Raw genomic sequence first — 15,532 nt, forward strand, 5'->3', positions numbered from 1 at the left:
AAGCTTAATGCTTAAGGAGTCTGAAATAATGAAAAAATAGCTTAAGAACATGTTTATATATTATTTGTGTGGTTAAAAAAAATAATAAACTAGAAAAGGAAACACTAGGAATTCGCCAGATGGCTAAACTGTGCTTGCCTCTGAGAGGCAGGATTTGGGGTAACATTTCTTCTTCTTTACTCTTTTCTGCACTTTCCAAATGTTTTATATTTACTATGATTTTTAAAAATGCATTCTAAAAGATGAGCCCTCCTCGGTCAAGACCACCCTAGGAAAAAGAATGAAGTGCGGCAGAAGAAGGGTAGACCCAAGAGCCACGGGAACACACAGTCACAGACACACACACACACACACACACACACACACACACACCATTTACTTTGGGGCATGCATAATTAAGCCTTTGATATGGTCTAAATTGGCTTACAGGTGCAGAAGACTGAGTGTTTGGATCCCTCTGAAATTCACATGTTAAAATTCTCACCTCCAATGTGATGGAATTTGGAGGTGGGACTTTGGGGTGATTAGGTCATGAGATTGGAACCCTCAAGAACTGGGTTAGTGCTCTTCTTATAAAAGAGAACTCAGAAAAAAAAATTAAGTAAAAGAGAACTCAGAGAACTCCCTCACCCCTTCCACCACAGGAGGACACAGCAAGAAGATAGTTCTCTGTGAATCAGGAAGTTGGTCCTCATCAAACACTGAAAAAGGCCGGCACCTTGACCTCGAACTTCCCAGCCTCCGGAACGATGAGAAATAAATGTTTGTTGTTTGAGCCACCCGGGCTACAGTATTTTTGTTGCAGCAGCCCAAACAGACTAAGACAACGGTTAGCCACGCATGCATAGGTTAATCAACCTTATTGTACCTGAGAAACAAAACAAAAACCAGTAACTGGTTATAAGAAATAAGCTACCAGGGACCCAAGAAAAAAGTTTTCTTAGTAGTTTTCTTAGTAGTTTTTTGTATGCATAGCTAGATAACCACCTTCACAAAAGGTGGGCATGCCTCCGGAGTGGAAACGAGTTTGTGTGAGACAGAAGTCATGTGGATTTGTTTTTCCCTTTTTTGCTATTCACGGGTCATTTGTATTAGTGAAGCTGATAAACATGTACTTCTTCATCCCCCTCCTGAATGAATAATACATTTGTGGAAAACAAAGAAGCTTTCTTATGTAACAAACCTCGAGCAGACCTTAGATGACACTAGGCGGGCCAATGACCAGCGGTGACTAAACACTGTCTTGAGGCCACAGGGTGACCTTCACACTCTCACCTGTCATACATCGTTGTGAGAAGGCTCAGAGTGAGTTCTGAAGCTCTGGGATGCACCTGTCCTGGTTTGTCCACCCCGACTCTACGAAAAAGCTCCTGAAGAGCCCGAGAGAGCTGCTGCACAGGGAGCGGGGTCTCTCTCGCTTCCCAGAGGCTGCCACGGAGGAGGACTTGCTGAATCAAAGAGCTGTCCATCAAGTCCACTGTGGAAAGCAAACAGGAAATTATCTTATTTTCCAATAGGAACACAGGCTTCAAATAAAGGCTTCAAATAAAGCAAATGTCTTCTAGTGTTTAATTAAGACTTTTTAAATAGCAACTGTTTTCTTTAAAGGGAATTAGAATACGACCACTATTTGGATGAATATCTCTTGTGTAGAATTCAGACCTTTTTAGGGGGATAGCAGATTTGATTTCGGAAAAGCGCATCTGTTGGGAAAGCCTAGTTATAACATTATTCCCAATGTAATCTCTAGGATATTGCTTTGCAGGATGACATTGAAAAGGGGAAAAAAGTGAGAAAACTGAAAAGCAGCCTTCTAAGGAAGTTAGGGCACTGTGCTGAGAAGTGGTGAAAACAGTTCTTCGACTCTTGATTAACTGAATTGAGCAAATTTACCTTTTGTGTTCAAATATAGTTTTCCCTGTCCACAGCCTTGCTTCAGAAGGAATATTGTGTTAAAATGCAATTGCCCAAGTTAAAAAACAAGTGATCTTTATAAAAGTGCAGTTGCTGAATTATCGGGTCCGCCCTTGGCTCAGTGATATTTCTTTTTGTTGATCTTGGTTCCATCGGTATTTTTATCTAGGAAAGGCACTTAATAAAGCGAACGTGGCTTACAAAAAATAATGGTTTATTTCTTATGTTTTTTTTTTTTTTTTTTACCACCTCCTAAAAATTTTACAAGGCAATGAATACAAGGAAGAATGAAATAGAGCTAACCCTATGGTTTCTTGCAGACAGAGGATAACAGACCCGATTAATAAACACCCACTTGCACCATCTGAGAGATGAGGATGTCAGTGGCGCCCAGAGCTGCTGGCCTTGAAAATGCTTCAGTCTGTGGAATGATAAAACCCGGCGCTTTTCTCTACTTCGTAAATCAGCCTCACAGATAAGAAATCTAGCAAGTATAATAAAATTTTTTATTTGTTCTCTGATCCTGCTTTCAAAGGGAGAGCGTGCAGAAGCGAGGAGTAGGTTTTAGGTTGTGACTTTAATAAAAACCTGGCTGCAGGTGGTGGAAAGTGCAAACTGTTTTATCGTTATTCAGTCACAAAACTCATCACCTTGGCCGGTGCGCTGTACGCAAGGCGCTCTTGTCCTCCGCGGCGAGATCTGTATTACAGAGAAGCAGATAATGGTGGTGTGCGTGCGTCTGCCCGCAAGATTTATGCGGTGCCCTGGGATCCTGCCGCCTGGAGCTCACCGTGTGCTTTATCTCAGCCATTGGGACTTTCTTGTTTTCCGATCACTGTTTGGATCTCTCTTCTGGGGAGAGCTGTGAACTACTGGTTTTGTGTATTGTTAATATTCCCCCCGAGTATTATCCAAGTTCTAATGCCAGGGGTGATAAAAAGTTCAAAAAGGTATATCCTCAAATTTTACCGTTAGTCCACACCCCAGGCACTCAGGAGGGAGGCTTACAAGAGCATTTGCCACTAACTTTCTTCGATGGGAGAAATTCCCCAGGAAAATGGCAGAATCGAGGGTAAATTTTTGGTGAGCGTATTCCACCTTTTATTGGTCTCTGGAATAATAAGTAAGAGTTATATATGAATTTGTAAAAAAAAAAATGTTTTTTTTTTTAAAAGCTGGGGGTCTGTTCTTCAAAGGGCCCTTTTGCAGTAGGGAAATAGAGAAAACGAGTTGCGTTGGTGGAAGAGATGGTCCTTTGTCTCCCCTCAGTTGTCTCTCCTTCTTTTCCTGCTGTACTCTTACCCTTGGGCACTTTGTGAAGCACAATTTGAAAATCACTGGTCTAAAGAACTTATTAGGCAGAAGGCAAACTATGACAAAAATTGCAATCTTCACGACAAATGTCATAGGTGTAACACTTCTTTAAGGTCTGATCTGATCAATGTCATAAATCACTTCACATGAAATTTTTTTTTTTTAATGCAACTCAGCACTTACTAGAAATCAATAACTTTAGGTCGAATCCCTGTTGTTTTTCATACATAGAACCCAATTTATTTCATTTTGAAGAATTTTTACTAAATAAACACTTTAACTGTATTTTATCTTATTTTGCCCATGATAATAATATAGGAAAAGAAAATCATGGCATTCAACCAGATATAAATTTAATGCAAAAAAGCAGTTCTCAGAGAATTCTTGAGATCGTTTTAAGATTTGTGGCCCAAGGGTGATTCATCTGAATGTATTTTTGCATGTTCAAATAGAGGGGCATGGCTTCAAAATGCAAATCTTACATGGTAGAAGGAATTTTTAATTTTCATGCTTAAATCTGCATGTGTAGATTCTAAACTAATTTTATAATTTTATTTTGTGTTAATACTGGTATCCTGAAAAGGAAACAAACAAAAAATGTCCAGAAACCAAGTAGGAAAAATAAAAAAATAATTAAAACCTCTTCCACAAGTTATTTTCTCTTGTCGGACAGTGAAGCTACCCGTGGGTAGCGCACAAAGGCTGTACCCTCCGCATTCTATCATCTCTGCTACTAATAGGGTAAATGCATAGACCCAGCCTTCTGGAGCTAGCAGTCACTCGCATGGGGGGGAGTCCTTGTTTTCTCTGTGAATTTTACATCATACATCAGGATCAGATTATTTCAAGTTTTTAAAGAGATTCTGTACTTACACTGGCACAGAGTTTGCACTGATCGTAATTTGAAGGCTGTTCTGTAAATGGAATTCTCAATACTGTTAAGGGCATCTGGAAAGAAAACATGAAATATCATGGATAAAGGACCATCTCATTAGATAAATCCCACATTAGAGAAGGGAATCCTAGAGATCATGTATGTAGCCATGTTGTTATTTCTGCAGGTGAGGAAATCAACGTCTAGAGCTTTCTTTCCTACCTGGGAACAAAAAATAGTGGTTGCAGTGTCCTAGGCTGCAAGTGACCCTACAGGACATCCTTTGAGTCTACTAAACTTTTTATATAAAAAGGAAACAGCCTTGGGGCACCTGGGTGGCTCAGTCAGTTAAACCTCTGCCTTTGGGTCAGGTCATGATCTCATGGTCCTGGGATTGGCCCTGCATCGGGGCTCTCTGCTCAGCAAGGAGTCTGCTTTTCTTTCTCTCTCTGCCTGCCCCTCCCCCAGAACTCATGCATGCTCTCTCTTTCAGATAAACAAAGAAAATATTTTTTAAAACTGGGAACAGCCTTGTGAGTCAAACAGGATTAAAAAAAAAAAAACTCTGTAGAATATGAAGTCAATTTTGTAAATAAATTCTAGTCAGATGTACAGACAAAAATTTATGCATATAGGAAAATGACACAAAAGCTCTCCATCCATTCATTCCTTCAGCAAATATTTATTGAGCTCTTACTATGTGGTCCCAGCATGATTCCAGGCCCTTGAAATACAGCAGTTAACAAAACAGATACAAATCCTTGCCACGTGGAGCTTAATTTCTCAGGGCAATTATCAAATGGTTCATAGAGGTTATCTCTGGTTGTTTGAATTCTTTGTAGAGTTATTTTCATTCTACTTGTTGATATCACCTCAATGTGTTTATGGAGAGTGTCTGTTATTTTTACGATCAGAAAAGAATTATTATTATACCTTCTTTTGAGAGTTACCACCACCAAGAACACTACAACAATGGTTAACATTTCTGAGCCCTTACCGGGTCCTGAGTATTTACCCATCCCTTTCACAGTGTGGTGGAGAAGAGAAAGCTCTGGAGTCATAACTAGTTCCTTTTCTTTTTGGGGAAATTAGTTTACTATTTGCTCTTCACTTTCTTCATCAGATAAGTAGATATGTGTGCTGGAGACATGTTTGTGAGTAGAAACACAGGCAGCCCTTTAGCTCCTGCTAAGCAAGCCCTACAGCAAAACACATACAAGGGGACTGCCCAGTGGCTTTCACCCATTCACATCCATGTGGCAGGATAATTTATATTGATTTTAATTTCTTATTCTTGCAGAGAATTTAGAGGATGAAGAGGCAATTTTTCCGTGTCCCTTCCTGTGTGTGTTCCAAGGTCTAAACTCTTCATTCCTTTGGAAGATTGAACAGCTTCTTTGTGTTTAAGGGGCCTCTGTAGAGTCAGCCCACCCAGACCTTTGTATGAAAGGCCCATCAAGGAACTAAAGCTATTCATGGAAATGGGGGTTTGACTCAATACTAATAGAGTTTCAAGGACCAAGATCAAGGGCAAGTTGTTCTTCCAAAGCAGAACAGGTGCACTGGTTCAACAGAAGAAGGCTGAATGGGGGCTGGGTGGACTGAGGAAGAGGTTTTTGACATAAATACCACTGTGATCCCCCACTTTCTGTGTCCACAACCTTATCCCCTCTCCTAGTTCCTCCTCCTTGCCCCATACACGCCGTCTGGACTTCCCTTGCTTGGAAAACCAATCTTGATTTCAGGGTCACTCTAGCTATGGCTGTCTCTTTCCTGAAGCAGGAGAGGGGCTGATGCCTGGACAGGAAGTCCTGAATAGTTCAGATCAGATGTTCCGTGGAGGAACCTGAAAAGGTTTTTATCATGTGTTTAAGGAATGGCTCCTTCCCAAACTTAACGGAGTCTGAATTTCATACCAAGCTACAAAGACTTGGTTTTGGTTTAGAAAATAATGTTTCTTTCCCTGAAGTGTTGAGGCGGAAAAGTCCTAGCTGTTATATATGTGGGGATTGAGTACCAGGCACTGTGCTAACCCACTGAGGGGCTTATGGAGTCAAACCAGTTCAGATCCACACCTGGGGAGTTAGAGCACAGCAAAAGCTTCTCCCGGAACATACCCTAATTCAATGATTGGTATGTGACCATGACTGGAAGACACTTACTTCAGGTGAATGTGCCTAAAAATGTCATTAAATAAGCAATCTTAAGAACACTTTACATCTTAGTTCTCTCTCTCTCTCTTTTTTTTTTTTGAACAGAAGCAACTATATCAAAGAAGCAGCTACAATCTGCTCTTAATCTTTTATTATTTAACATTTCCTTATGTTTTGGAAATACTTTTCAGTTTTCAGCTTGCCAACATTAGACTATGGAGAAGTTAGAAGAAACACCTCTGCCCTCTATCTGGAGAAGGGAAAACACATCGAGAGTAGCCAGAATGGTGCAAAAATAGTTTTACAGAACTGCAATGCCCAACATTTTCTTTCCTTCTGGAAATTGGCCAGTTTTTGTGCCCTGGTTCCTCTCAGATGCACCAAATGAATCCAGAGAGTCAGCAAACTCGGGCTCTGCAGGTTTTCCCCGATGCTGCCGCTGGTTCTGTACCTGCCATACCATCTGGCCACGGCACTCCTGTCAAATTACGTTTTGCAGTGTCACCTGACGCAGTTATGCAGCGTAACACGGCAAGCTGTGATCGAGTACAATGTGGAAAATGAATGAACATCCCAGGTGATTCACTACCAGCTTTGCTTCCTAAGGGCTTTTTTTTTTTCCTTTTCTGCTGGTGGGGGAAAACTCAAGAAAGGAAGAAGTCGTTTGATGTATGAAGCCCACAACTAGGCAGAAAGCAGTTTTAGATGCTTAAAGAAATAATAATCCAAGCTACATATGGTCTTGTTCATGAAAGCAATTTGACTGGGAAACATGTTTTGCTTTAAATGATTATTTTGTCACTTTCTACAGATTCTACAGATTCTGAGACTCTAAGGAACAGGCTATCATCTCTGGTGGGATGATCCAAAAATAGATTTTTGGCCAGTGATTCTCAAAGTGGTTCTGGGTGAGGAGCGTCAGCATCGCCTGGGAACTTGTTAGAAATGCATGTTCTTGGACACCTGGGTGGCCCAGTCAGTTAAGTGTCTGCTTTGGCTCAGGTCACGATGCCGGCATCCTGGGATCCAGGCACCCTCCACACTGCATTGGGCTCCCTGCTCAGCAGGCGAGTCTGCTTCTCCCTCTCCCTCCCCCTAGTTCATGTTCTCTTTCTTGTTCTCTCTCTCTCAAATGAATAAATAAAATCTGTAAAAAAAAAAAAATTACAAGCCACTCCTGGGCTTACCCTGGCATTCAGAGGTATTGGTAGAAAGGAGAATTAGTGCCTTCATACCCAGTTATCAAATATTTATACAGTGACAGCTGTGAGACCTTTCACCCAACTTTGGGCCTGCATAGTACTGTGAACCTACCCTTGATGTTAAAATATCTGCAGTGATGTCATTTTAACAGTAAACCATGAAGATATACAAAAATTAGGTAAGCTACTTTTTGTGTATTTGGGTAGTAATTTAATGTGTAATTGTATCGAGAACAAGTCTTTTGCTAAGTACCTGTTGGTGCTTTCGGGACAACAGACCAAATGCTCTTCCATATATTACAAATTTCTGTTTAGAAAAGAAAGAAAATCTTCTTAATAACCCACTAGTTTCTTTTTCTGCCAGATTCCCTGTTTTGCACCTCAGAAGTCTGAAAATAGAACATCTGGGCCTCAATTTTTTGTTTATAAACTATGCTCAGAAACTTGAGAATGATACTCACCTTGTTTACCTGGGTCCATTTCAGGAATTTCTTGGAAGGGCAGATGGCAAGAGGGTCCCTGCAACAGAAAATAAACCAATATTTGAAGCAAAAGGTTTTGCAGTTGGAAGGGGGAAGATGGGGAGAACCAAATGACAACGAGGCAAAGTCATTTCACCTGCGGAACGATGAATAAAAGGGGTTCCAGGAGCCTGTGTAATCTCTTGGGAGGATAAAAATAAGGAATGTGGGGCTAGATGCCTCTTACACTTATATCCTCCAGGGCATTGGGAGCTGTATCTCTGAAACTGCGAGCAGCTCCTGAAACTAATATAGTGAATAGTTGGAACTGCTGAGGCATTGTAATTTTAATCTCACTTCAAAAAAATGTAAACTTACTTGAATCTTTAAGCACAAAATTTGAAGCTCTCAATGTTTAAATTTCTAACAGCACTATGCTAAATAATCTACTAAATAATCTATTAAATTCCTGACAGATACTATCCATTTGAACACCTTATCACATATATATATATATATATATATATATATATATATGTGTGTGTGTACACAGATTTCTATCAATGTTTTATTTTAAGAAGAGTAGTCAAGGACGCCTGGGTGGCCCCGTCGGTTAAGGGTCTGCCTTTGACTTAGGTCGTGATCTCAGGTTCTTGGGATCCAGCCCCGTGTTGGTCCCCTTGCTCAGTGGGGAGTCTGTTTCTTCCTTTCCCTCTACATCTCCCCCTCCCTCTGTGCTGTCTCTCAAATAAATAAATAAATAAATAAATCTTTAAAAAAAAAGTAGTCAGTCACCTGTTGTTTCATCTTGTAACTATTATTCAAATTACCCGTGTGTATGCATATGTATGTATATATATTTTTTTTTACTGACAACAAAAAGATTGGATTAATGGGTTACGCTATGAGAAACCTTCCACGGTTCTAAGAAATAACATTTTTTCACATAAGCAGTTGAAAACTGTTTTGAAAAGTCACATGATAATTAAATTTCAATAATACTTTCCTCCTCTTCCACTGAAGGGATGAATTAATGGTAATTTTACAAACAAAAACTGACTACACTCTTTCATTAATTAAAAAATGGCAGCTAAAGTGATAATCCCAGACTTGCCCCAAACTAGGAAGGTTCCAAATATATCCAAGTAAGATTTGTTTTGAAAAGTTATAGCAAGGACAATCAGATCAGAACTCTTTTTGGTGTAGAAACTTCTCCCCTGAGCTCTCCCCAAAGCCCCCAGGTGGGTGCAGGAGGGTCCAGCCTCCTGCTCCATCCACAGTGCAGCCAGAGATGAAATTGATTTGCCTCTTCGCCAGCTCCTTACCTTTTTTACTTTACTGGGAAGCAGGTTAGCCAAACAGCCTATATAGGTTACTCGGCAGTTTTGGAAGAGGGAAAAGTTGAGTAATAACAGATTTCCAGATGTGGCACTCCTATGGAGAGTTGATGACTTATTCTGACTGCCCAGCAATTTCATGCAGAGCAGTGACATTGAGGCTACAACCCTTTTTAAGGCCTCACAAAAGTGCATTCATTAGTAATAAAGATCTTGAATAATTTAAAGCCACTCCTACATCTCTGTTTCAACGGGCTATTTCTGTATTACTCTCATGTGTAGGAGAGGCAAGTAAAGCATCTTCTGGGTGTTGTGGAGAGTAGGGGTTGCCATAGAGATCAGGATATGGTAAAAAGGGCTCCATTTCCCAGGTAATGGCCATCTTACTAACCATCCCAGATAAGAGTGACCTAGAAATGGAATCTAATTTATTTGATTAATTCTCTCATAAATACAGAGGTACTGCTACACATTTTTAAAGGGCACAAAATATAAAGCAAATGTTCAAAATGGTAATGATTTGTGCATATTTCCTCTGAAGTTTTTAGTATCTTCTGAAAATGTCTCTATTTTTGAGAAATTCAGATTAAAAATAAACCTTTTGGAATCCTAGTATTTTATAAATAAAAAATGGTGCCTAATGAGCCAAATGTATTAAAACTTTACCACTAGTGTTTTCAGAGTGCTGGAGAAGTAAAGAGCTGATTTTAATGTCTCTCAAAAGCGTTAGAACCCAAAGCACAAGTATATTACTTCATAAATATACTACTTCTCTGTGCCCTGGAAAGCCAGAATGTCTGGGAGTCCATGGTCCCAACTGAAGCATTTAAAACAATTATGACAATTGGTCACTAATCCACTCCAGAATGTCTCATAATAAAAATCAGTTTTCAAAAGTCAGTATGATATCCAAAGACAGCCAATGTATTCCTTTCTTTAAGAGAAGTTTTAGTATCATACTATCGGTTTCTTAAAAAACAAACTTGGGACATTTTAAAGAATGAAAAATGGATTAACAGTGGGATTAGAATGGATCAAGAAGAGGGGAGAAAATGACCCGTCACGTGCCTTCTCCTATATAAATTATATTGATTTTCTGGAACCAGATAAGACAGTGTGGGAAGAGAGTAAGTTTATCTCACATGAAATCTATGTCTTTGAGTGTTGGAGACTTAAAGTTGAAATCATATTTGTAAGTTTTATGTTCCATTATATCTTGGCAATAGAGGGCATTGGGATGTTTTAGTGAATGCTGCCCTGTTGAGATTTGTGCAACCCTCTGGTGCTGATTAATTATGTGTCTCAAGAATCTTAGCAGGAAAAAAAAAGTTGTCCGAAGTTTCAGTCAAAATGACATAATTACATAGATAAATATTTAAGTACATACCAATGAACTAAGGTTTGTTGGAAAGTAACTTAAGCAAATGGGCAATTGATCATCTGAGCTTTGTGCCCTTTCCCCATACCCTGCCCTATGCACCTCTTCCATCTAGCTGCTGAGTTATATCGATTTGTTTCAAACTGGTAATCTGGTAGGTAAAATATTTCTCTGAATTCTGTGAACCCCTCTAGCAAATTAATTGAATCCAAGGAGATCGTTGTTGTGACCTTTGATCTGTAAGTGGGTGGGTCAGAAGCACAGGGGACAACTTGGTCTTTGAATTGGTATCTGAAGTGGGATGGGGGGGGGCAGTTTTCTAGGACTGAGCTCTTAACCTGTGGGGTCTGATCTTCTCTCCAGATAGATAGTTTCAGAATTGAGTTGATCTGTAGTATACCCAGATGGTGTTGGAGTCTTGCTTGGTGGTGAGGAAACATATCTCAGAACTGTGAGCAGAATTGTGCTTTGAATCCTCAGGGTTCACTTCCCACACTGTATGACCTATCATAGGCACTCAAGAAATGTGTTGAAAAAATGAATCAGGAGAAACTGATTGGCATTAAGCAGGAAGAGAGTGCCCTGCCCATCTCAACCAGTCTCTGTTGTATATGGCTTAGAGTCTAAGGTCATCAGATTTCCAAATCATCTAAATAATTTTCCTTGTTCTAAGCCTTCTGATAGTAATTTTGTCTTGCACATGAAGTGAATTCACTGTTAGGCCTGTGGACATGTGGTATCCTCAGTAGTTCTATTTTAAATCTCAGATTTATAAATTGGCATTCTTGTTCTACCATTAGTCTTGTTGTCTTGGTTGTGTGAGGATCACTAATGGTGCCCACTAACTACACTCCTAATACTGCAAAGATGAAAAACAGGTTTTGGTGGTGGTTTCTACCAAGTAGTGTCACCCTAATAGTAACCTTTCTGCTTCCTTGAGGGACTCACTGGTTTTTCCTTTTCTTCTATACTTCAAAAGTAATAATGGATATTGTCAGAATTTAGAAGAGAGGGATCAAAAACATATAATGATCAGAGTTGTATGTCAGACATTGTTGTAGATGTTTAGAAAACATCAGAATAGATGAGTATCATTCATTCTAGTGTGGGAGTTGGACAATATAAGTATAACAGAACAAACAACATAATTTTAGACTATTTAAGTGCTATGGAATAAAACAAAGTATAGGCTTGAGATTGCTAATAAGGGCTGATTACAGTATTAAGTAGCATGGTACAGGTAGGCTTCATTAAGAAAGAGTAATTTGAGTGAAGACTTGAAGTGAAGATGCTTGTTAAATACCACTTGGGGAAATAGTATTCCAGGTAGAGGCTCTCAGGTGGAGGGGTGTCTGGCAGATGTAAGATACAGCCAAGAGGCCAGTGTGGCCAGAGCAGAGTGTGATGAGAATGGGTCTCTCTGTAGTAGAGAGATGCAAAGGTGGGGGTAGAAACATTTTATAAGGCCTTTGGGGCCATTGTAAGGACTTTGGCTTTTACTCTGAAGTAAATGGAGAGCTTCAACAGGCTTTTAACACAAAGACGGTAGGATATGATTCATATTTTAAAAGAAAGCACCACTTTGGCCACCATCCTAGAATAGTGTATAGAAGGTCAAAGATAGAAGGGGGTGATAATGGTGGAGATTGGCTTCTGGAGAATCCAGAATATTTTGAAAGTAGAGCTAACAGAATTTTCTAAGAGACTAAGTGCAGAATGTGAGAGTAAGAAAAGTCATGGATGACTCTGAGGGATTTGGCTTGAACAAGTGGAAGGATAAAGTTTCTCTTTAATGAGATTTTGTGGGAAGAGTAGTTTTGGGGTGGGAGATGTTGGAATTAAAAGGCAAATCTGGGACTTGTTGATTTCCTTGCCTATTAGCCATTTGACTGGGAATATTAAGTAGCATAGATGGGTCTCAGGTTTGGAATAGACGAATGCCTGGTGATAGAAATTTGGGAGTTACTTACATATAGATAGCATGTAAAGTCATGGGACAAGTTGGGATCATGAAAAGATGAATGTAAATGGAGAAGCTAACCAAGGACAGATCATTGGGGTCTCTTCAGCATTATGAGGGGAGTAGAGGAGGAACTAGTAGGGGATACTGGAAAGAATGGGGGGACTTCATGGACATTCAGTAAGAAGAAAAAGCACGAGAGTTTCATGCCCTGGAAGGCAAGAGAAGTGTATCAGAGAGCATCAATGATCAACCATGTCAAATACTGATGGTAGGTGAAGTCAGCATGGGGACTGAGAGCTCATAATGGGATTTTTCAAACATCGAGGTAGCTCTTGGGGAATGAAGATGAAAACTTGCTTGGTGGACTTAATTGATTGTGATCATTGTATATTGTTCTTGAGCAAGACACACTCCAGTTTGTGGCCGCTGTCCCAGAGACAGGTAGCATACCTATCAAAAGGAGGAGACTATATATTCTGCAACATCCCTGCTTATGACCCCTTTGTATAGAAATTGTGCTTCTTCGTACCAGTGAAGTGAGAAAGTTGTGATTAGATGTCCCTGTGGACTCATAATTTCTGCCCCCCAAAAATTAATGTGAGGGACAGAGCAGTTGCTTACTCTTGGGAGGGTTACTAGTTTTGCTTCTAGCAGCTCAGCTATAAGCTTATATAACCTTTCTGTATCCTCTGCAGAATGAGTGAGCACTCAGCTTCGGGACAAGGCAATTTTAGGGTTAAAGATGTTTTGATTTTGTTTTGTTTTGTTTTTAGAATTAAAGTTTTTTGTGTTAAGGCCAGCAAATGTGCAAATGACAATTATATAGGACATCATCCCCCACTTGTACCTGGTAGCGAGTAGAGGGAGGAAAAAAGATTCTTGAACCTATTTTTATATGTTGGAGTCCCATGATTTTCATTTTTCTGAGATAAAAAGAAAGAAATAATGATTTGGCCAAGAGAGGGAAAGCCACCTGCTGTGTCAGACCTAAAGAGGCTTCAATGAGAAAAGGTTTGGGGACACTCTAGGCAGAGCAGACGATATGTGTAAAAGCAAGGCAGGCTGCAAACCTAAGGTTCATAGGATTGTGGTGGATCAGTTTGGATAACATTAAAGAAGCCCAGAACTGGTTACTGGTAAGGATGGAGAGGAATCCTGTGGTCAGAAAGTGAAATTCAGACTAAACTATCTGGGGTATAGGTGTAAGTAGAAGGCACTGGGATGTGACTGACTTAGGGCGTGACTGCCCATAGGCTAGGCAGTGTTGTTCAAACTATGGTCCCCAGATCAGCGACATCAGCACCACCTGAGAACTTGTTAAAAAATGCAAATTCGCAGGCTCTACCGGAGACCTACTGAGTAAGAAACTCTGGAGATGGGCCCAGCAATCTGTTTTAACAGGTGATTCTGATTCATGCTAATGTTGAAAAACATTGGTCTAGGACTGAACTAGGTGTTTACTAACTGGAATTGGGGAGAATATTACAAATATAGGAGTCAATAAAGGTTTTGAGCCTGGCTGAGTGGAAGAAGTCAGTTGTTTAAATTATCTAAATGTATTTCTTATTTGTTTTTTTTTTTTTTTAGAAACAAGTAATAACAAATTGAAAGATATTTCTCTATCAAGTTATATAGCTGTTGGCTGTAAGTGTATACGGTTTTATATGACTGTCATAATCATATAAATATAGTCATATACATATATGACTATCTCTACTGGCTAACAACTAACAGGGGCCTAAACCATAGTTGTTTATTTTTTATTTGACAGAAATTCTGAAGTTGGTCCCGAGTGGGTTAGAGGCACTTTTAATTCATCAAGGTCTCAGTCCCAGGTGCCAGGTTTTTCCCAAGTGGCAGGCTTTTAGTCTTTCCAAACTGCCAGCCTCCTGGTGGAACCATACTGGTGATGTATCTCTTTAGATCCACAAAGTGGCTGCCCGAGCTGCAAGCATTATATCCTTGTAGAAGAGCATTTTACACGGGAGGGAAGTTGGTAGAAGCCAGAGTGCTTTCTTTTCCTATGCCATTCATTCATCTCCAACCCCACTTGCCCCCCAATCCAGAAGACTTCTTATGTATCACCGTACAAAACAGTGATATGCCCCCCAGACCACCCACCAGCACATGGGATTAGATTAGATCTAGCAAGATCCATGCCCTGGGTTTGGGCCTATTGTACATCCTAATAAAATCAGAGTTCTGTTAGTCAGGGTAATGGGACAGCGCTATCGGGAGAGCAAGTAACAGTGCTTGCTATAGTTATAAGGACATAGACACTTAACCTATATTTCTGTGATCAGTAATTACTTTATTCGCATACTGCTTCTATCTGAGTAATCTAAATTTTCTATGAATATTTTGCCCTCATGCCTTTATCATGACAGTTGCAATAATAGAGAGAAATTATTTTTAATAACCTCAAATTAAAGTTATTTCTAATAGGAAGACTGGACTTGAAATTTCCCAGTTTGGTCTGTTATTCACACCTGGCTGTTTTGACAACTAGTGCATTAGCTGAAACAAAACAAAACTCTCTGATAGATGTTTCTGAAATGGTACCAGCATTATTTTTAAACAAATAGCAATCACTAATACTTTCCTTTTGGTGTAATTCCATATTTTATATTGAGACAAGTGTGTGATACTATGTGTAATGATTAATATCAATTTGTTGTGTGCTCCTATGGGAATTTATCCTAGAGTATCCTGGTCATCCTGTAGGGTTCAAACATACAATAGCTCATATTCATGCTGGAAAAAAAGCCTGCTGGGGCTGAATGTTTCCTACAACGTCTCTACAAAGGAGAAACTGCCCCTCTCTCTAGCCCCTTCTAGATGTCTACCTAGAGAAGCTGCTAACTATCTGAATGGTCAGGGCTCCCCCCACTGGAAAGTAGATCACTAAAGGGTAGGGCCACTGCCTCGAAAGGTGG

The 15,532-nt window shown here is 39.9% G+C and overlaps 1 protein-coding gene across 1 annotated transcript in view; it reads right to left on the reverse strand.

The window, feature by feature from the left end:
- The window catches only part of DYTN (dystrotelin), a 46,207-nt gene extending 38,270 nt beyond the window's left edge, over positions 1 to 7,937 (reverse strand). Inside the window, exons 1-3 of the mRNA XM_059392651.1 lie at positions 7,919 to 7,937; positions 4,102 to 4,176; positions 1,276 to 1,477 (exon numbers count right to left, since the gene is read on the reverse strand). Of these exons, the coding sequence (XP_059248634.1) occupies positions 1,276 to 1,477; positions 4,102 to 4,176; positions 7,919 to 7,937 (296 nt within the window). The remainder of the gene's footprint in view (positions 1 to 1,275; positions 1,478 to 4,101; positions 4,177 to 7,918) is intronic.
- Positions 7,938 to 15,532: the final 7,595 nt, after the last annotated feature.

This window comes from Mustela nigripes, chromosome 3 (genome assembly GCF_022355385.1).
Source record: "Mustela nigripes isolate SB6536 chromosome 3, MUSNIG.SB6536, whole genome shotgun sequence".
In the NCBI taxonomy this organism is placed as follows: domain Eukaryota; kingdom Metazoa; phylum Chordata; class Mammalia; order Carnivora; family Mustelidae; genus Mustela; species Mustela nigripes.